At 39.6% G+C, this 22,242-nt stretch overlaps 1 protein-coding gene across 3 annotated transcripts in view; it reads left to right on the forward strand.

The window, feature by feature from the left end:
* The window catches only part of LOC111874106 (RISC-loading complex subunit tarbp2), a 26,312-nt gene extending 4,264 nt beyond the window's left edge, over positions 1–22,048 (forward strand). For 2 of the 3 annotated variants that reach the window (XM_033755332.1, XM_023869328.2), the window contains exons 2-8: positions 3,398–3,551; positions 9,164–9,287; positions 12,006–12,187; positions 12,728–12,846; positions 14,198–14,347; positions 19,376–19,487; positions 19,975–22,048. In XM_033755332.1, coding sequence (XP_033611223.1) covers positions 3,401–3,551; positions 9,164–9,287; positions 12,006–12,187; positions 12,728–12,846; positions 14,198–14,347; positions 19,376–19,487; positions 19,975–20,111 — 975 coding nt within the window. In that variant the 5' untranslated portion in view covers positions 3,398–3,400 and the 3' untranslated portion in view covers positions 20,112–22,048. The remainder of the gene's footprint in view (positions 1–3,397; positions 3,552–9,163; positions 9,288–12,005; positions 12,188–12,727; positions 12,847–14,197; positions 14,348–19,375; positions 19,488–19,974) is intronic. The other variant, XM_023869329.2, reaches the window with a different exon arrangement.
* The last annotated feature ends 194 nt before the right edge of the window (positions 22,049–22,242 follow it).

The raw sequence follows: 22,242 nt of genomic DNA on the forward strand, positions 1-22,242 counted from the left end.
ATGTTTCATCCCCATTTTTATTCTAATAGTCTTCTTTTGTAAGAGAAAGATCTTCTTGGCCTCTGACCCCAAAAAACTATTCCATATCTCATGAGTGAATGAAAGTATGCATGATATATCATTTTAAGTTTTGTAACATTACTATATGTTTTCATAATTCATATTGCATAACATGCCTTTCCCAATCTGGGTAACAGTGATTCAACTTGTGTCTTCCAATTCAAGCGCTTATCAATTTCAATGCCCAAAAATTTAATATGAGTTTCCTCTTGTAAGAATTCATTGTTAAACTTTAAATGTACAGGCATATTGTCACAATTGTTTGTTTCAAATGTTAACACTTTAGTTTTCCTCAAGTTTAGGGTTAAGCCATTGTATTTAAACCACTGACTTAAGGAATTTAACATAAGTTTAGATCTTTCTTGAATTTCGTCGATATTAATACCCGACACTAATATACTTGTATCATCAACATACAGTAATGACTTGTTGTCAGTACTTAATGTTGATGGCAGGTCATTAATATATAAAAGGAAGAACAAAGGACCCAAAATCAAGCCCTTTGGCACTCCATATTTGACGGTTCCCCAGTCTGAACAGCATTTTCCATTTTCATTATTATAGAGTTCAACTCTTTGTCTTCTATTTTCCAGATAGGACTTCAACCATATTTTCATTTTACCACCAATGCCATATGTTGCTAATTTACTCAAAAGAATATCATGACTCACACAGTCAAATGCTTTTGTCAAATCACAAAAAATTCCCAATGAATGATTGTGTCTTTCCAACGTTTCTAAAATATGATTAGTTAATGTATATATTGCCATTTCTGTGGTACTGTTTTCTCTAAATCCAAACTGTGCAAAATTGTTTGTATGTATGTGTTGCTTTATCCTATTGTACACCACTCTTTCAAAAATCTTAGAAAAACTTATTAGCAATTATTGGTCTATAGTTTGCCATAATTGCCTTCTCACCTGTTTTGTATAAAGGTCTTAATGAGGCAAATCTCATTCTATCAGGATATATTCCTTGCTCAAAAGATGCATTAAATATGTGACACAATGGTTTACTTATCTCAGTTATACAATATTTCAATATCTTACTAGAAATGCCATCATATCCTGTAGAATCTTTTGATTTTTGCAACATAAGTATGCTCTTTATTTCCACCTCCGTTGTGGGTATTAGCCTCAGTTCAGGGAATTTATCAAATTTGAAAGTGTCTAAGAATTTAATAGCCTCATTTTTATTGGAACTTTTTGTTTCCAGATTCTCAGCTACAGTTATAAAGTATTTATTGAATACTTCTACTGCTTCCTTAGTATTAGTTACTTTGCTATTCCCCACTTTCAATTCGGTTATATTATCTGGGCCCCTCCTTTTCCCAGTTTCTTTATTAATAATCTTCCAGGTAAAGTGTATTTTGTTTTCCGAGTTACTTACGAGTTTTTGGTAGTACAGTTTCTTAGCTTCTTTTATCTCTTTCGTTAATGTCATACAGTACTTATTATAGTATGATTACAAGATGTTCGTGTACCTTTGGTTATCCATTTATTGGTGTCTTTCTTTTTTTTTTGTACACCAGGGGAAAGCTGTTTTCTTACATTGTTAAGAAGGTATTATGAATTTATTAAGTTTCATATTAACGTTCTCTTGATCATAAACTGCTTCCCAATTTTCATTTTGTAATGCCCATTGGAAATGTGCTACATTCTCATCATTGATATCCCTAAATGCTTTTACACGGTCCCTTTTCTTTATAACCTGTAAATTTTCAAGTACTAAGATTTGTCAGTCGTGGTCTGAAAACCTATTTATTGCGGAATGGGTTTGAAATTTATTGAAGACATTCTTATCTAAGAAGAAATGATCTATGAGTGTGACAGAAGTGGGACCTATTCAAGTTTGACAGTCAGTTATGACACATGGCCTGATTTTCTGGGGTAATTCACCCCTCTGCATATGTATCTTTAGACTATAGAAGATGGTAATAAGAATCATCACCAATTCTAGAAGTAGAGATTCTTGTAGGGAGTTGTTTAAGAAATTAAAGGTTCTGCCCCTTTACTTACAGTCCATTTTTTCCATTTTGTTATTTGTGGTCAGAAACAAGGATTTATTTTTATGTAATTCTGAGAATCATACAATCAACACAAGATATAGTAATAACCTCCATTATCCCTCATGTAACTTAACTGTCTTTCAAAAGGGAACATATTATTTTGGAATTAAAATTTATTATAAACTTCTACCTAATATAAAAGACCAAGCTCATGAGATTAAAAAATTTAGGTCTGATGTTAAGAAATTCCTGTTTTTAAATTCATTTTATTCATTGGACGAATATTTTAACTGTGACAACAATTAAAGTTTCGGATTTGTTACGCGTGGTAGTTGATAGCGCTTTATTGTTATAGGTGATTGTTTTTGTTCATGTTGTGTATTGTTAATATTTTTAACTGGTATGGCATTACACAATTGTGATGCAGTATGCGATGTTTACTCATGTTGACTAGTTCTATATCCATTGGTGTTTAACCATGTAAGGATTTATGGAATGCTGAATAAATGAAATGAAATTAAATCAATTGTACATACTTCAAGATTGGTAGGAACTTGTAAAGAAAGTTGTGTGGCAGCTAACCTTCACACTATGATGATAATCAAGCTTATGATATTTGTAATTTGAAATACATAAACAATTAGAGTTTAATGCTTTATTGTGTTGTGTGAGTGTTGTAGTTAGGGTTTTAATATGCAATAACAAAATTCTCAAGTTAATTGTTTGTAGAGCAAAACTTTGCAATAACGGCTAGAAGTGCATGTAAGATGTTTCTCTGAAATTGCGTGGAGTACCAACATATCAGCAGAGCTGCCGAAGTACCGAAGAAGGGATGTAGGTGGTATTGTACCATATTACAACTCAAACGAAGCACCTTAATGTGGGGTGACCAGTGTGATAGAGTAAGATGTTTGTAAGAATGTGCTACAGAGGGTCGGATGGGCTTTGCCTAGGCCATATTTGTATATACATTTATCTTTTTCAAAATAAAAATCAAACACCAATCTAATCTCTCCTTATCTAAACCAAGTTTCTTAAAAATTTTGCTCCACCCAACTATGCCTGTACTGAAGGGAATTAGTATCACAAAAGCAACAAGCTGTATTATGAGAAGAAGGACATAGTAAGTTTCCATGTCATGGTACTTAGAAGGTTGGCCATTTCTATTGCACTGTATTAGTTTTAAATGTAGAACAGAATTTACTAATTAATTATTGTAATTATTGCTAATTTCAGACCAAGGACACCAAAACTGTGCTTTTTGCCATATTCTAAAAGTGTTCAAAGAAAATAATGCCTGTGTGTATGTGGAGTTCTGCTTGTTTTCAGAAAATGGCTGTTGCGGTTGGCAAGACCCCAGTTTCTGTACTTCAGGAACTGTTGAGTAGACGCGGGACGACACCAAAATATGAACTTGTTCAGATTGAGGGTGCTATTCATGAGCCAACATTTCGGTATCGTGTTACAGTTGCTGATGTGGTTGGTATGTATGACAGTGAAAATTATTCGCCTTAATAAGCAAGGTTTTACGGCTCCATTTTATTTTACAGCACTTTCAGTAGCTAGGACTGTACAGTGTCAACTGATAGGATGATCAGTGAAAAAGAAAGTGGAAAGGATGTTGAAGGAAGCATTCCTAGCCACATTTTAGGATCCAGTATGGAATTTGCCTGGCTTGGCTGAGGAAAACTGTGCAAATTGTCAGTCAGGAGAGCCAGCTCATGGCCAAGATTTGAACCCAGAAACTCTGGAATGTTGTCACATATATTAGTGACTGTAGACAGGGTCTGGATTTGTGAATAGATTTATTGACCACACAAGTCATAACTGCAAATAATTGTAACGCTGTTGCTGATTTCTGTTACTACAAATCACTCCACACTAAGGCCACTTTCAGACAAGACACACGGTGGCTGGGACACACAGTGTCCAGCATGAATACTAGCGTTCACGCAAGCGTCTCAGTGTCCCACGTCCGCGACACTGTGGCGCAGCTGTGTCTTTCCCCTTCAGTGGCCGAGACACTGGCTTGTGGTCTGCCCACTCGAAGTGCTTTGAGTTGTATGCTAGCTTTCAGACAAGACACACAGTGTCCAGCGTCATTGATGAAAATGGTGGACAAACATTTTTATACTGATAAATTTATCGAGTTAGTGCAAGCCAGACCTGTTATATAGGGTATAAGTAGTGATAATTATGCCAACGTTTTAGATGCCGTACAGTTCCGTGAATGTTGTACTAGACATTCTATAGTAATTAAAGAACTTCCTTTCATCACTGCAGATATCTTCATGGAGTGTGTAGAATGCTCCTTTGCTAAGCCTACTTTCAACAACAGGGTGAACCCACAATTTTCTCTTCTTGTTCCTTGTCCTATATTTTCATAGTATGTGCATAATTATAATGATTTCTTCTGGTTCAAGCAACAAACTGTAGTAAGGCATTCCCTCCATCTGAATGACTGAGGGAAACATCAAGGTTGGGTTCTGACGTCAGAGCCACTAAGTGTGCGTGTTGTGGCATTGAGTGGCTGTGTCCCAGACACTAGTTGCAAGCCACCGTGTGTCCCGTCTGAAAGCGGCCTAAGTCTTCTCAGTCTACTTTCACTAGACTTTACTTGGTAACAGCTCTCAACAATGGCTGTTCCTCTGCAGTGGCTTCACTGGTCATTTCCTGGTAACAGATCTTAGCAAAGGAGTTCTTCAGCTGCCGTTGCCCACTGGTTAACACTCCACAACTGAACCCTCAACTGCACTGCACTCACTCTCCGAACTGAACTGAATCGGTCGAGGCATATAGCCTCGGAGCGGACCCACAGAGAATGCCACTTGCAACATCTCTGCAATTGTTGCATGCCATCACCATGTACATGCTTACCAAATCACTCAGTAGCAGTGGCTGTACGCATTACATGTCTTGACACCCCCTCTGTTGTTGTGTGTGGGCCTTACCTAGCAGCTGCTGTTTCTCTGCATGCACAGTTCTTGTTATGAACAAATACGCCACAAAGGACGCAGGAGTGTCAATCCCTTGACTGTGAAGTTTGTTTGTAAGGACCTGTGCCATACATAATCTTGTATCTAGAGATTACAGTTTTTAATATATTGTTATGCTATGTGGGGTTGGATACTGTGACAGTGTTTTATGTGGAAGATAGAACTGTTTTACTGAAGGCAAGGAAGATGAAAACCTTTATGTTGGTTTAAGAATTTCAACTGATGATACATATATAATAACAGCAAAAAATATCTGAATAGATATTTACATAATTTAATCAGTCTGTCTTTTGTGGAGGCTTAACATTAAACTACTGAGCAGACTGGATTATCATTGGATAGGAGGCTGGGTGGGGCTCAGAGGCACTCTGGATATTGTGGAGAGGAGGCAAATCTCCTGCCCGTGCAGTGAACCTAGTTTTAGTCTAGAGGTAACTGTCTACATTCATAATGAGGAAGTATTTGGTTTAAATCTAGGCCATGTCACTGACTACTCCAACTGAGGTTTTTAATTTTTTTCTTCAGGGTCTTCAGGAAATATGCTGGGATAGTAACTCGGGCCATGGCAACTTCCTTCCAGATCCTTTCCAATTAATCATTAATTCTGCTATTCGGTGCTGTGTATCTTGGATTCCCTCATTAAATAACTCACAAAAATAAGAGGCCTCTAGTCTATAACAGTTATTTAGGTGTGGTATTGTTAGCAGTTTAAAATAATCTTTAGTAATGAGGTTTGATATGTGTGGAATATTTCTTCACTGAAATTGTATATTTGTAATTTAAAGTGGCCTCATGTCAATTTGTATATATTGCTGTTGTACAGCTGTTTGAAATTTCAACATAGCATTGTTAAGAACAAACTTTGTCAGTTTTAAAAAGACAGCTACATTTATACTAACGTAGAATAACAGTGTGCTCTAAATGCTGCTGCTGTCTAGAGGGAACGTTTTTAACAGAGGCTGCCTCAGAGTGTTCCAAGAAAATAACCTGTCAGATGATGGGATTGGTAGAAAATGTGTTAATCTCCTCTTATCTACCTTTGATAACCTGTAGCATTACCTGTGCCATGCCATTGTCCTATGAATTCTATTTTATTTTATCCATGCAGACGGCAGTTTAGGTGTGTGCATGTGTGGCCCAAGTCCATCCATTTGAGTATATGTACCAATCTTCTCTGCACAGTTTATGCTTATACTGTGAAGATAGGGGAAGCATGTTTCTGCAGAATGTTGGTACACATCTGCCAAACTACATGGCATCACATTGCGGATGACTGTATGTAGTACTTGATACAAAATTCCTTGGAATACATGTAGACAGTACACTGTCTTGGAAAATACATATTGAACAAATTATACCTAAATTAAATGCAGCTTGCTATGCGATGAGATCAATTAAGCCTTTTATGTCACAGGAAACATTGAAGATGGTTTACCATGCCTACTTTCATTCTATTATGAACTATGGATTAATATTTTGGGGGAACTCTTCACATAGTGTAATAATTTTTAAAATACAAAAGAATATAATTAGAATCATTACAGGATGTAGAAGTAGAGATTCATGTAGAGAATTATTTAAGAAATTAAAAATTCTACCTCTTCAATCGCAATACATATTATCGCTTCTCTTATTTGTTGTTTACAACAAAGATAAATTCAAATTAAATTCTGATGTCTATAACATGAATACTAGACAAAAATATAACTTCCACCTACCCTCATCAACTTTATCAGTATATCAAAAAGGAGTCTACTTTACTGGCATAAAAGTGTTCAACAATCTGCCACAAAGTATTAAAAACTTGGGCAATGATACTAAAAAGTTTAAATCAGAGTTAAAGAATTATCTACATGCTCATTCCTTCTACTCTTTAGATGAATACTTCAATGTAAATAGAGAATGATGTAAAATTAAGTTATATTAATTTTTAAGCTAAAATTGCCTGTACTTATGTATGTAACCTTTTGACTTGTTCTGTATCCAAAGGTACTAACCTGCTTAGGATTTATAGAATGTAAATAAATTCAATTTCAATTCAATTCAATGCTTATTTTTACATCATTCATGTTCTTAAGTTCTTTCATTTTATTAGGAATTTGATTTTGTTTCTTTTTGGACTTTGTTGTAATGAGGATGTTGGAACATAAATGGCTGCTTGTTGCATCTGAGGTTTTCACAAATGTAGCTGTGAAGGATGCTGTTGGGTGTTGGCGGCTAGACACTGGGTTTGGGTTGACAGTTGGATTTATTGAATGCTTATAACTTGTAACTACAGATAACTATAACAGTCTTACACATTTTGTAAATCAGTGCAGCTACACCAAGTCTTCTCATTCTGCTCTGTCTTCACTAGTTGTTGCTCGGTAACAGCATCTAACAATGCAACTTCAGACTCCTAACTGCCAACTCCAGCCTCCAACTTCCAACTTTTGACTGACTGCCAGTCAGAGTCAGAGTCACCTTATGATGGTTTGCCGCCAGTCAGTTTGTCTTGGCGACAAGCTCCTTGAGGTTCACAACCAGAGATTTTTTTTCAACTGAACCGTTGTATGGTCATAGTCCGTATGTAATATCCTCTCTGATGAGAGGATGAGTTTCATATGAATGTGTTTGGTCTTGTCAAGTGTACGTATCACACGTGTAGCATGTTCTTGAAAATTCTTGCTTTTACACTATATACAAATCCTCTGTCAGTCCAGGCATTGCAAAGTAGGTCATGCCTATCTTACTTATCTAATGCAACAACGGCAGCTTAGTTGCTTGAACAGTCATAAGGTTGACCACTGCCAAGTTTAAGCCTCTTATATTTTCTGTGTCTGGCTTTACCTTGACTTATACTGTGAACATGTTCATTATCATGATTTAGTATGACTTCTGCTTGTTGCCTGCATAATTTTATGTAGTTGGATACCTACAGAAGGTTGAAAACTATATGAAAATCACAGACTAGTGTCCACCTTGAAAAATTTCCAGTGGAGTGGAGAACCATATTTTGCAGCTGTTGCAATTTTAAGAGGTAGGCGTCTGACACTAATTCTTAGGCAGTGCAAGCATCACTCATTACGGATCTGTTGTCCGTTGCTATTAAGCCTTGGTGAGGACCACACAGATAACACCGCTTCCAACAGTTTCTCTATTATGTGTTAATCCATTACTGTGGAAACATATTCACTGTGCTGTTGCCTAGCAGTGGCCACATAGAAAACATCGTCCTCTGTTGTTGCATCAGTATTTGTTGCCACAGAAATGTGTTTACTATTCCACTGCCTATCATTGACCACTTCTTGTTCCACTGTTCTGACTTTCAGTCATCATATCACAATACTGTCTTCTGGAATGCGACACCATCCAGTCTGGTAGAAGTTGACCAACATTTTGGAGGAGTGTGCTGCTTGCTCTGCTTGCTAAGCATACTCTTCAACCCAGAAGTTGATGTCAGCACACTCCACTGAAACGTTTTTGAACTACCAGGCTACACGGTGTCACATCCCATGAGTTAAGTGGCCACATTACATGTTTTTAGACCTGACTGCTCTTATTAGAATGCACAATGTATTTTGTATAATACACCGATTGAGACACAGGGAGGGTATGTTACAGTTACAGTGCATCATCCTCCTTCCCATAGTGTAGCTACAACCACTGTACTGCTTTATCACCCTGCTTATCCTCACTTGTAACCCAGAGGCACGGTCTAAAACATGGCCTAGACCTCTTGATGGTTCTCTTATGCTGAGCTCTACCTGAAAATAAACTTCAGAGACAGCCACATCTTTCCTGATTTGCCATTGATGGTTTTATTGTCAGTTGAAATTTTACAATAATGTAGTTGATAATGCAATTTTAAATAATGCAAGATACAAATAATTTATTGAGGTTTGAGTTTGTCATGATTGTGAATATTAAGTTACGGTCTTCTGTAATTTGTAACACGAGTTTTTGTAGACAGATAAGAATATTTCAGAGTAACTTGCTGCCTTATTTGTCTTGTGTTCCCTAGAACACATTCCTCTGAAGTGCTGGTAATCTCCCAAACTGCACGGCACCATGTGCCAGGTGACCATAATCTTAATGTGTTATATGTTAATGTTCACAGCTATGGGAACGGGAAGGTCGAAGAAGGAAGCAAAGCACGCTGCTGCGAAAGCTGTCCTGGATAAGCTGATTGGTAGTTCACAGGAAGATGGCTCAGTTGGTACCAACAGCACAGTACCTGAAGTGTAAGAGCTTTCTGCTACTTATCTTTGATGTACAGAGGAATATTTCGCACCTGTTCTCTTAGCACTGCGGTACTTGGCTGCTAAATTTTAACATTCTCACTCCGAGCAACTCTGCTACTCCCGCACCTTCCGGCCCAGCTGTTCTTAGCACTGTCCTTTTGGTTTTCAGTGTTTCATGGCAAGGAAAGGAATAACTGGTTATCTGTATATGCACCCTCTAGTGACAGAGCGACAGAGGAAGAACAGTCTGCTCGAAGTGTGTTCTGAAAGGGAAATATTTTATCATGGCATGTTATTGTATTGTGTCCAGAACATTTTCCAGGTTACATCATACATTGAGTAAACAACCTTGTTTGTGTTCAGTGAGATCTCTGGTATGACAGTTTTGGTTTCCATCGTTAAGTTGGAGTAGATTGTAATAACATCCTTGTAATAATATAATGAGATACTTCACTGTCCAATAATGATTCACCATTAGAGAATTAAGGCACAAACAGCTGTCTTTACAGCAATTGGATACAAAGTTAATAAAATTAATAAAATGACTATTAGCTTTTTTGTTTCTATCACCATGACATGTTTTGATCTGTTGATCTTCATTAGGTGGTTTTATGAATATATGCATAGTTATCCACTTAAAATGCATTTATTCTCACAGTTAAAATGTGTTATTTTGTAAGTAGTCTCTTATGATGACTGACGTTATGATTGGCTGTTGGCAACACTTCAAATGTCAGGCATGTCTTGCATGCATCACAGCTGACATCATGAAGCACCCATCTGGCAATGGAACCACTGACATAGGCTACTGAGAACACTTCCATGTCACCAGCATGTACGATGGGAAGTCATAATGTTTTAATTCTCACCATGAGAAAATCATGTATCTCCATGTAGGAGATAGCCCATTTCCTGAGCTTGGTGAAAGTCAAATTTTCCTGCGCCAAGTGGACAGAGGGAGCCACCGGAGGGGGCAGAAGCAAAATGGTGATGTCAGTTGAGGAAGTGGAGGCTTGCGCTGTCATACGGTTCCTGCATTTGCAAGGGAAGTCTGCCAGGGAGATCCACGACCAGATGACCGCTGTGTATTAGGAAGGTGTACCATCATATGACACAGTGGTCAGGTGGAAGAGGCGCTTTCGATATGGACGGACAAATCTCGAAGACGAACCCTGAAGTGGAAGACCATCTCTCACTGATGAACCAGAAATTGTGGCACAAGTGGAAGCTTTGATCCTATCCAGTAGGCGCATAACTATCGAAGCTATTGTTCATGCTGTCCGCATTATCCATGGTTCAGTTTTCAGCATCATCCATGATGAGTTACTCATGACTAAGGTCACTGCTTGTTGAGGGGCACAATTGTTGACACCAGTTTAAATCGGCAAGGGATTGATGTGACAAAGAAACTTTTGCAGTTGTGTCAAGACTAAAATGTGGAATTTTTTGACTACCTGATCATGATGGATGAATGTTGGGTCTATCATTATGACCCTGAAACAAAGGAAATGAGCAAGCAGTGGAATCATGCAGACTTGCTACCACCAAAGAAGGCCCAATCCCAGCCGTTGCCAGGAAACGTGATGTTGAGCGTGTTCTGGGATTGGTGAGGTGTCATGACCGACTACTTGCAAAAGGGCATCACCATCACTGACGAGTACTACTGGAACCTTCTGAGAAAATTACAGGAGGAAATGAAGAAACAGCGGTGTGGAATGCTGGCAAAGGTGTGCGACTTCTTCACGACAATGCACCGGCTCATGCTACGACACTTGTTTGCCAGTTTGGGATATGAAATTCTCCTCCATTCACCATATTCACCAGACCTGGCACTGAGTGACTTCTTCCTCTTTCCACGGCTAAAGAAGCCACTTCATGGTAAGCGATTCAAAGACGATGACGACGTCATGTCTGCAGTGGACTTCCTAAACAGTCAAAATGAGACCTTCTATGATCAAGGTATCCAGCAGATAATGCATCGTTGGGGAAAATGTGTGGCCTTGCAGGGGGCATAGGTAGAGAAGGACTAACTCACATACAGTTTCTTGCACCTGTGTCTCTGTTTCTTCTCGGTTATAATTAAAATTTTATGACTTTCTCATGTATCTCGTGTCATTAATCACAAGCAGCCTACTAGACTGCTGGTTTCTCTGTGAAATCAACAGACCAGCTCACCAGAACACTCATAAACTGTAAGCAGTAACACTCTTCTGAGTTATGCTTATCTGCAGTAATGTTTTTATAATTTTTTTGATGATCCACACTGGCAGCATAAATCATTCATAACTCTTATTATCATGGAACTCACCCCAAAATACTTGTTTCTGAAGATTTGGTGAAGGAAATCATAAATACCTTCCCAATTTAATACACACAGGAAACAAGGCTTCATCTTCTTAATTTTAATTGTTTTAAAAATGATCCTGCATAAGTGTCTAATTCTGTATATATTTATGGTTTTATTAAAATGTTTTTCCGTAAACTGGTTTTACTGTCGTTCTTGTGTTTTCTGACAGTGTTGAAAATGGGTTTGGTGGAGTGGATCATTTTTATTTCCATCACATTTTATGGAAAATCACCATTCAAGATGCCCTCATTCACCTTAAATGTTAAAATCCCAGAACCAGATACAGTGATTAGGCACCCGTCCCCTCTCAATCAGCAGGAAAATCTCAGGACTTCAGCTTAATGTGTATTTTCCGATCTTTCATTTGTTAGGAAAGCAGAGATAATATCACCCTACGATGACAAGATTCCAGGTAATCCTATTGGTACACTACAGGAGATGTGCATGTCTCGACGGTGGCCTCCGCCAGGCTACGAGATGGTGAATGAGGAAGGGCTACCCCATGAACGTCTTTTCACCATTGCCTGTGTGGTCTTCAAGCATCGAGAAACTGGTTGGTTGGAAGATTTGAGTACTGGGGTTGTGGTTCATTGGAATATTATCAGTTTAACAGTTATTCAAGAATAATGGATTTTAAGTTTCCCAGTGCTACTGGGTTGGCACCCTGATTTTAACTCAGGGGTAACAGTTGCGATCTGAAAATAGGTGATCCCAGTACTGTGGGGTTGATTTTAACTCTGTGCTAGCAGTTCATGGTCTGTGAATAGGGGATTTGAAATCCGGTACTGTGGTGTTGGCAGCTGAACCTAACATGGCGGTGACAGTTGTGGCTTGGGAATAGGGGAGTTTAAATTTCCCGGTACTGTGGTGTTGGCAATCAGATTTTAACTCACATGTATTGGTACTGGTTTTGAAGGAATGCATTACTTGTCCAGCTGGACTGCACACATCCCCCTTTATAGTAATGCAGTGCTTGGTCATGTGGATCACACACAACTTACAGATGTTGGAAATTTTATGCTAGCTTAAAGGAAGTTAGGTGTTGTGTTCTTACTAGAAATTTTTGTTTGTTATGTTTGCACTATATCAACAGGCACAGGAAAGTCTAAAAAGTTGGCAAAACGTCAGGCTGCCCACAAGATGTGGGAGAAGCTTCAGGACAGCCCTGTGATGGCATCAAGTGTCACCCCTGGTTTGGATGAAGATGATGAGGTATGTGCAGGAATTAGAGCTGCTATTGTAGTGTGCACAAAGCATCTTTGAAGGTGTGTTGTCATCTGATGATAACATATTGTGACGTGTTGCGGTATGGATGATGCCCCTCCCTCCTCGCCAGCCGTGACGTGCCGAGCAGAGCCGAAGTGAGCCGAGTCCCAGCACGCTGGTCGCTATGCAAAGCGAGTAAACACCGGTTGCTAAGCAAAGTGGGTAAACAGTGGAGACGACGGTAATAATAGCGGTACCCATCACGTAACAGGCAAACACGGCGTCAGACAACAGTGGTGCCTATTACGTAACCATTTTCCCGTTGTCCGGCTGAGGGTCTGTAAGAGACCTACACTGCCTATGAAGACAGTTAAAGTGTATCAGCCGCCGAAGTGAGGTCTCAAGGCAGCAGTTACGAGTTACGAGTTAGCCGGCAGTGAGTCAGTTAACCAGTCAATGGCTGTCTATCTTTTGTCGGAGTATTTGTGATACTGCCGATGGAAGTAATTGTCAGATTGTAAATTGTGTGATTGTAAGAGAGAGTGGAATAAATTCGCTATATCCACTAAGGTGTGAAGTTATTTGTCGCGTTACACACCCACCACGTGACAATATGTTGTTACATCATCATCAGAAAGTTAGTAGAATCAGTTGTCAGCATATAGTGAGAATCAAAATCACCATGCAGGGGATCTGATTGAACACACAGGACTGCCTGCTCAATGTGTGATGTACTCTCAAAGAAGTTTTAGACAATATATCATTGGGGATGCTGTGCTCTATGGAAGCTCTGAAATTAAGCAGTTTCAGGTTACCATAGCACAATTTCAAGTGTTAACAGATTGCATGAATGTAAGTTATGCAGTGGGTCATGAACAAGTGATGACTCTTTTTTCCAGTGATGATAATATTCTGATGTGGATATGTGAAGTGGAGTATACTATTTGTCCATGTTATTCATGGGAGATGGCATTAAATGTCTGCCTCATTGTATCATTCTGTAATATGTCAGACTTGAAAGGAATATGATAATATGGGGAGGAAGTTAATAGTGCAAAAGCTTGTATAGCAAGTGATGAGATTTCCTGTTAAATTCTCAGTGTTCCACGATGTCATGCGTGACATATACAGGTGATTGGTCTGATCAGCACTGATAAATATAAATCTTTTTCTTATGGATCTGGACGTGCGATAGTTATGAGCATTGGAAATCTATGAATATGAATGCAAGTCATATTGTTATTGAGGCTGACAGTCTTCTGGGAGATAGTGCTGTATGGACTAGCATTGCTGTTAGATGGCATCTTTATGTTCACTGCTATAAGGACCTCAGATCCCACAATTTTATTTGTTGTAGATTGCTCACAGTGTTGCAAATGTTGCTGCCCGCTATGCTGACCTGAAAGATAGCAAAATCTCAACTCTGACCACACCCCATAGTCACAAGGTGTCTCAGTTCCATAAGAATTTGAAGCTGTCATCAGGCATTAAGTTGAATGAACTGCAGGTAAGCAACTTGTCTATTGGATTGTGGTCTCATTACCTGCAGTTATCAGCCAGGATAGCTCAGTCATGTAGTGACCAGACTACAGACTGTACTACTGTAGAATCTGGGTTCAATACCCGGCAGGGGCAAGAGATTCCCAGACCAGCTCAGGGGCCCTCCCAGCATCCTGTATGGAACACTGGGAGTTCTTTCCTGGGGGTAAAGTGGCAGGGGTATGAAGCTGGCCATTCATCTCCATCTAGTGTTGAGATTAAAAATGATAGAGCCATACCTTCTTTCCCCCATATGTCTCTTTGGCATGGTGCTCAATTAAGCACACTGACAAGTTACTGTAGGAGCTGGGGTAGGGATAGCTTAGTCTGTAGAGTGACTAGACTCAAGACTACATCACCAAGATTTTGAATGCAAGCATTCCCCCTATCCTGTAGACTAGCTCTGGGCTGACCCAGCCCGTGTGGGTCAGGCAGCATCAGCAGCATGAGGCTGACCACTCACTTCCATATAATGTCGAGGCTGAGAATGTTCAGAGCTATGCATCAGCTCCCTTATCTGTCTTTATTCATTGATTAGCATGTCATCTGATGCTACATGGTCTTACCCACTCACACCATAAGTAAAAGAAGAGCCTCTCGGTTGAAAGTTCATAGAGGTCATAAAGTTTTCACACACTGTAGACCCAAACAGCTTTGTCCTGCAAGGGTTTCTGTCTTTGTAAAAGAGCCATATCTGTACGAGATCTGAGGTTCACATAATGGTGACTATGGAGACCACTGCCTTCTGGGATGCGATGCCAGTTTATCAGGCAAAAATAAAGTTCTGCTGGGCTACAGAGCATAACATCTCAGAAGATAATTCTCTTTGTATCTCTGTGTTTTTATCCCATTCGGGTTGAGTTTTTTTGGGGGGGATACAGGGATGCATGCTGTTGCTGGGGTTATTCGTGCAAAAAGAAAATGGCACCACAGGCACTAGCATTGCAGAAGTGTGTTGCAGGGGCATTCAAAGATACAGCCAAAAACCAAGCATCACTGCCCTATCTGAGGAAAAGCCAGAATGTGTAGTAACTAAGAAGATGGAACAGTTCCATTAGCTACATGGAACTGTTAATGTAATGTGATGGTGAAAAGTGGCAACGAAGTGCTGTGCCCATGATGTGATGACCTGAGCAGATAATTTACAGTGTGTAAGAAAGGTAGAAGCTATCCCTGTAACAGGCCATGGAGACCAATAGGGTTGTGAGACACTGAGGCTCCCACATTTTCTAGACAGTCGGCTCACAGATGTTGGTTAGGTTGTCAGCCTTATGTGCCGGCCACCTTTTACCCCCAGGAAGGTTCCTGGTACTCATTTCTATTAGAGGCTGAGTTCACTCCAGAGCCACAATGCAGCTGGAAAGATTAGGTCTATTTGAAAATCCAGTGACCTCATCAGGAATTGAACCTGAGATCTTCCAACTTGTAGGATAGTGCCTCAACAAACTACGCTACCACATGCCCCCATTTACAGTATATATCATTATTAAAAAACAATAATTAAGTATTGTTGACAATAAACTCATTTTAAACTATCGGTCTTGTTTTTGTTTTTGGTGGGTTATTTCCTGACACCATCATTATCTGGATGATGTAGTGTCATATGATTGGATGATTGTTGAATTGAGAGCAATGTGAAGGTACTGCCCTGGCAGGTTTGTCTGGATGGACTGAGGAAAACCATGAAAACATCAGCCAGAATAGCCAGTGCCCTGAATCTTCTTTACTGATTTTTCTATGAGTGCAGCCTGATGTACTCATTCACCTGTGCTTAGCGCATCATGAACATCACTAACTTTGTCTTTCTTCCTTGTGATACATTGGTGGAAAGTTGAAATATTTTTGCAACACAAGATGTATGATGTAGATAGTGGAGATAACTGTCATCTTGTAAGATTTGAGGCTTTCATGGCAGTGACTATGAAGAAAGCAGTCTTCTGGGATTTGGCACCGTGTACATGTGGTGTTAACCGATGTTTCAGAGGAACGTATTGCCTTCATCTTCAGGGTAGAAAAAAAATATAAGAAATCTGCAAGCGAAGAGACCGTGAGAACCGGTAAAAGCAGACTGTCTGCAGTCTATTTTTTCTTCTACCCTGAAGATGGAGGTGATACGTTCCTCCGAAACGTCGGTTAACATCACATATACATGGTGCCAAATCCCAGAAGACTGCTTTCTTCAACTGTCATCTTCATTGTGACACCATGTAGTCTGGTAGGTAGTTACTAGTCTCATTAGGTACCTGCTGCCTCCATCTTCAAGGTAGGCTGCAGGTGGACTCAGCAATTACATCTGAAAGTTTCTGCCAGACTGCATGGTGTCATATAAGACAATAATCTTTATGATCACTGCTGTGAGGATCTCAGTACTTAGAATTTATTTAAATTAAGAAATTCAGCACAAAAAGAAAAGATAATGGTGTGTTGAATATGGTGAGGCTTGTTCAATTGAAACCCTTTCAGGGCTTGTTTTATGTGAAGGGGCAGAGTTTCCATGGATGTTGGGGCAGGCATCCCATTGATGCAGCAGCTGATGGATCCCCCCACCCCCACAAAAGAACTCCCTGGGCTGCTTTTGCCACTACTGCATCATTGTGGTTTTTACGTCTTTGTTTGACCTTAATCTGTAGCCCTTAGTGCTTTCATGAGGGGACCAAACACAGGGAAGTCACAGCAACAGCTCCAGGTTGTGTGGGGATGGCCCACCATCTTCCTGCACATGGAGTTCATTGTGTTCTTAGGGCTACATAAGTATGGACATTGTCATGCAACACTGTGATGCCATCCACGAACTTGCTAGGACATTCTCTGTTGATAGCAATGTGAAGGTCTTAAAGGGTTCTGCAATGGTGATGTGTTAATTGTGATAGTGAGATCCTGAAAGGAACTGAGTGGCAGTTCTTGGGCCTGTTTCGATAGATTCTGCACATGGAACACCACTGTTTAGGCATATCACCCTGTTCCAATTCACTGTGATGCATCATCCATGGTGTCACACAGTTCATTATTGATTGCTTATGCATCACTTGCACGGCCATATGCTCACCTATGACTCTCCATATTTGATAGTGATGCTGTGAAGAGATTTAATTTGAATAACCCTAATAATTGCCAGCATCTCAGAGGAACCTGTTGCCTCCATTGTTAGCTTACCCCGAAGATGGAGGCGGCAGCTTCCTCCAGAATAATGGTAACTGCCTATTGCATGATAGTCTCTGCCACAAGGACTTCAGATCCCTATTTTCAGTACTGCTTATTCATTTGAACTGTAAAAAGTAAAGCCATCCCTGTACCAGGCCATGAAGGCCCATAGGGCTGTGAGATGTTGAGGTCCCACATTATTTAGACATTCGGCTCAAAGATGGCGGTAAGGTTGTCAGCCTTATGCGCCGGCTGCACTTTACTCCACAGGAAAATTATTTAATTAATTCCTGGTACTCATTTCTGTTAGAGGCTGAGTGAACCCCAGGGCCATAGTGCGGCTGGAAGGAGTGGGTCAATTGAAGAAAATCCAATGTCCTCATCAGGACTTGAACCCATGACCTTTGGGCTTGTAGCATAGCCCCTCAACCAACTACGTTACCACGTTGAACTGACAGCATTTAAAATGAAAAGGAAGGACGACACATTGAATGCTTTTTGCTTTCATATGCAGTATATATGAGACAGTATTGGGATCATGAAGAAAACCAGTCTCAAGATTTTGGCAGATTTCTGTGTTTAGAGTTTCTCTGAATATGAAAAGTGGTTTCTGGAATGTTTTCTATGTCTGTGTATGTCTGGATGTGTACCTCACAAACACCAGAATGGTTAAATGAATTTTATTCATATTTGGTGTTCAAGTATTTTGTCTATTACAGGTTTGTGCCTGGTGTATATGAACGTTCTTACTCTAAAAATATGGTAAATTTTAAAGGGTTCTGATGGTGTTGTATATCACTTAAGATTACTGGGTTTTTGGGCTTTGTCAATCATCTGGTATTCTAAGGAACACTATAGAACACAGGGTTTTGGAAAGTGGATCTGTTTCCATCATCAGATAAGGGCATGGCAGACACCTGCTCTGTTAGGTCTGTAAGAAAGAGGCAGGTCCAGTGATTGAGGCTAGGTCTTTCTAACCGAATCAACAAAGTAGGTGTCACCTGCCACACGCTTGCCTTAGAACAGAAGCAGATCAAGTTTCTGAAATGTGTTCTTTAGTGTTCTCTAGAATACTGGATGGTGAAAGGAGTTCCAAAGCTCAGTAGTCCCAAAAATAAGGGCCTTTTTAGATGGGCTATAAAAGACAATAGCAGTTGTCTTGAAAATGGCTACAGCAGTTTTGATTAACTTCCTGCAATTTATGGAGACCGTCTTCCTAAAGGAAACTGCAAGGATGATGTTTTCAGCAAAATAACTGTAGATACACTAGCAACCCTAACATGAAATGTAAGTTCTTTTTGAAACTGCCTTTATTGGTCAGATGAATGTCTCTGTTGGACTTGAGGTTCTTACAGCAGTGATTATGAAGACTTCTCTCTTCTGGGATGTAATGCCATGTGGTCTGGTAAATGTCAGTTGACATTTAGGAGGAACATAATAGCTTCCATCTTCAGTGTTGAAGAGTAAGCCAATGGAACCAGCTCTGCTTGGTGCTTGCTTCTTTCTGGTTTATTTCTTGGCTTATTCTTTGATCCTGAAGACTGAGGTTATGTGTTTCTCTGGATTTCGTTGTTGTTTGGTATTATGTAGTTAGGTTCAGTCATTTTATGGGAAAGTATATGAAATAACAGTACTGAACCTTCGGGTTCCATACAATGCTAGGAAGTTCTTGAGTAGCTGCACAATTTGCAGCTTCTCAAGAAGGGCTCAGCTCCATGAGTGAGCGATGTGCAGTAACTTTGCATTGATTTTTATTCTCTGCAGTTTTGATTTACATGGCTTTTGTGTTCCATTATATAAGCCAAGAAAGAGACAAACAGAGTTTAGTAAAGTTTGTTTGTCTGTTTGTCTGCAGAGCACTTCTCTTAACAACAGCAGCTTTAACTTTGTTCAGTTTCTGCAGGAGATTGCATCTGAGCAACAATTTGAGGTTACATATGTGGATATAGAAGAGAAATCTATCACAGGTAATTCTGCTGGGACCAGCAGTTGAGGATCAGCCACTTAAATATGTGTCTTGATGTGCATGAGCTTCTGTAATTTTGTAAACTCAATTGTTATATCAGTTACAGATACCTTTTATTGTATCAGGTAGTTACGCCTTTTATTTACTTCATGCAGGTACACTTTTTGTCCTGTCAGCTAGAGATGTGTTTTGATTTATCAGCTAAAGATTCCTTTCATTTTGCCAGATAAGCTCCTACAGATACCATCCAATTGTAATAGTTCAGATATATGTACAAGCAGAAGGAACGGCTCTACTTACAGGTTTTTATGACTTTTCTCAATCCCTCTAGGCAAATACAATACCTCCAGTAAGACCATGATCACTGTTATCAGCCTGCCATTTGTTTCTGTACAGTAAGAGCTACCGCCAGTGTTGTTAAACATCGTGAATCGGTGAGTGAGTGTGCTGCAGTGAAAGGTTAAGCTGTGACCTGTTTTGTTCCACAGGAAAGTGGCAGTGTTTGGTGCAGCTGTCCACGCTACCTGTCGCGGTGTGCTATGGCAGTGGTAACTCTTCAAAGGAAGCTCAAGCAAGCGCAGCGCAGAATGCGCTCGAGTATCTGAAAATTATGACCAAGAAGTGAACATGCATACTGAGCAGGTGGCGGCAGCATGACAGCTTTCACCCGGGAGGAGGGAGTATGTTACAGTTAATTTGAACTTTGGACTTACTTTATCCAAAGCAAGACACTTCCAGGGTGTTCTGTTTTAAGGCCAAGCGTTCAAATTAAGGACAGATTTGGCAGTTTATCTGGTGGTATCCATCTGCTACTTGAATAGAGGTATAATATTTATTTATGTGTGATGTGTCTTGTAGAAAAATTAATTTCCAGCTAAAAGTATGTTCTTGGTATATGTCTGTATTAACAGATGTCTTATATTCAAGTAAGGGAGCCCACCTGCCTGCAAGAGTGGAACTAATCCCGTGGCTGAATGAATGCTCATGTTGCAACGGCCTGTATGGAACATAATAACATAAGCTTGCATGCCACTTAATGGTCTCTGCAGGCTAGTCATATGCAGGGCTGGGCCATCCTGTTCGGCAGACGCATTCCCACTTTCAGTTCTTAAACGGGGGAGGGGGGATATTGATACCACATTTATAACGTAACTTTTATGAAACAGTGACCCTCCCACTATATTTGTGGATGTGAGATTTTGGAGCTAAGGGAATATTATAAAAGCAAATGGAATTTTTGAGATCAGTGGCTGGAATGACACTATAGGATAAGATAAAGAATTGTTGACGTTAGAACCTAACTAGAAGTTAAAATTACGAACAAAGTGACAAGGAGAGAGAGAGAGAGAGAGCGAGCAATGTCACACACACACACACACGTAGGATGTACGGTGGACAGTAGAACTACAGGGTTAGTAACAATACTAAACCATGGAAGAAGGGAATTGGGAAAACCAAGGAAAAGTTTGAGAATCATTTGGAGATGGAACAGGTTCTTTAGCCTGATACATTGAAACTTGTCTATGTTGGCCATGTATGCTTCCACTCAGATGTAGCCATCTTACAGCTTAATAAATTTTAGAATTTAGCATTTTTGTTTTTGTAGGGACTACATCCTTCTGCATCAGAAATTGGAATGTTCACTATGCAGCATCTCTGGAAACGTCAGGAGGAGGATATTAACAGTTTCATTCTTTGTTTTATGTAGCTTTTATATTTCATTTTGCTGCTTCAGCTCTCCATTACAGCTTTCAGAATCATGTTTATGTTTGTATTAATGGTTCCAGCTGCTGATTTTGCCACAAAGCTTTGGGCATTTGCTGGTAAACAGTTTTGGCTCTCAGCTCCAAAACCATTTTTTTTGTGCTCATGTTTAACCCATTTATTTTGTTTCATTTTGAGCTCAGAGTTTGTTTTTGTGAACATTTTTAATTTTGTAGTACATAACAGCATAGTGCATGGATTCTTGGAGAAAGAATGTCATTATATGAAGACATGAGTAGACATGTGTCTGGACTGTGCTTGGGAAGTACAAACATCACTTAATTTATAGTGACGTCTGGCTAAGAGCAGTTGATCAAATATATTATGAAAAGACAGGTCTAAAGGAAATCCTATATACTTGCCAGTTCAGTAACAGTTCAGCAGATTAAGACACGTGGTAACAGCTGGATTCACAGTGTTTTGTCACAAAGATTGTGACTCAGAAATTCTTATTGTATCTTACTGCTGCCACCAGGTTATTGTTCCGCATGCCTTATGACCAATTTATTACTACGAATGCGGGGGTTAGGCATCCAAATTTCTTGTTCTTATCCCAACGCTGTCACCAATTTTGTTGTGGCACACGTTTGTGACACCCAAATTCTTATTATGTCCCATGCGGCCACCATCAAAATTTAGAATATCCCACCTGTTTGGCACTATTTAAACATCTGTGGATAGCTCCTACTCCGGCAATGACGTAACTATTACAAATACCCCAATAAGCACTCCGCATGTGAAAACAAGAACAAACATAATAAAATCAACAAGTACATATATACAAGCATAAAATTTACACAGTATTCTAATTCACTCATTACGAGTACCTCGTAAAATCGGTTAGACTTACATGGTACAAACCAAAATTCCTATTCCAACACTCAAACCCAATTACCTTATATCCCCGAACAATCACGTGTATCCTAATGTTCGGTTTATAAGTCAGACCTTATATCTTCTAACAGACATTTAGAAAATCAAGTATTACATGC

This window comes from Cryptotermes secundus, unplaced genomic scaffold, assembly GCF_002891405.2.
Source record: "Cryptotermes secundus unplaced genomic scaffold, Csec_1.0 scaffold2369, whole genome shotgun sequence".
Taxonomy (NCBI): Eukaryota; Metazoa; Arthropoda; class Insecta; order Blattodea; family Kalotermitidae; genus Cryptotermes; species Cryptotermes secundus.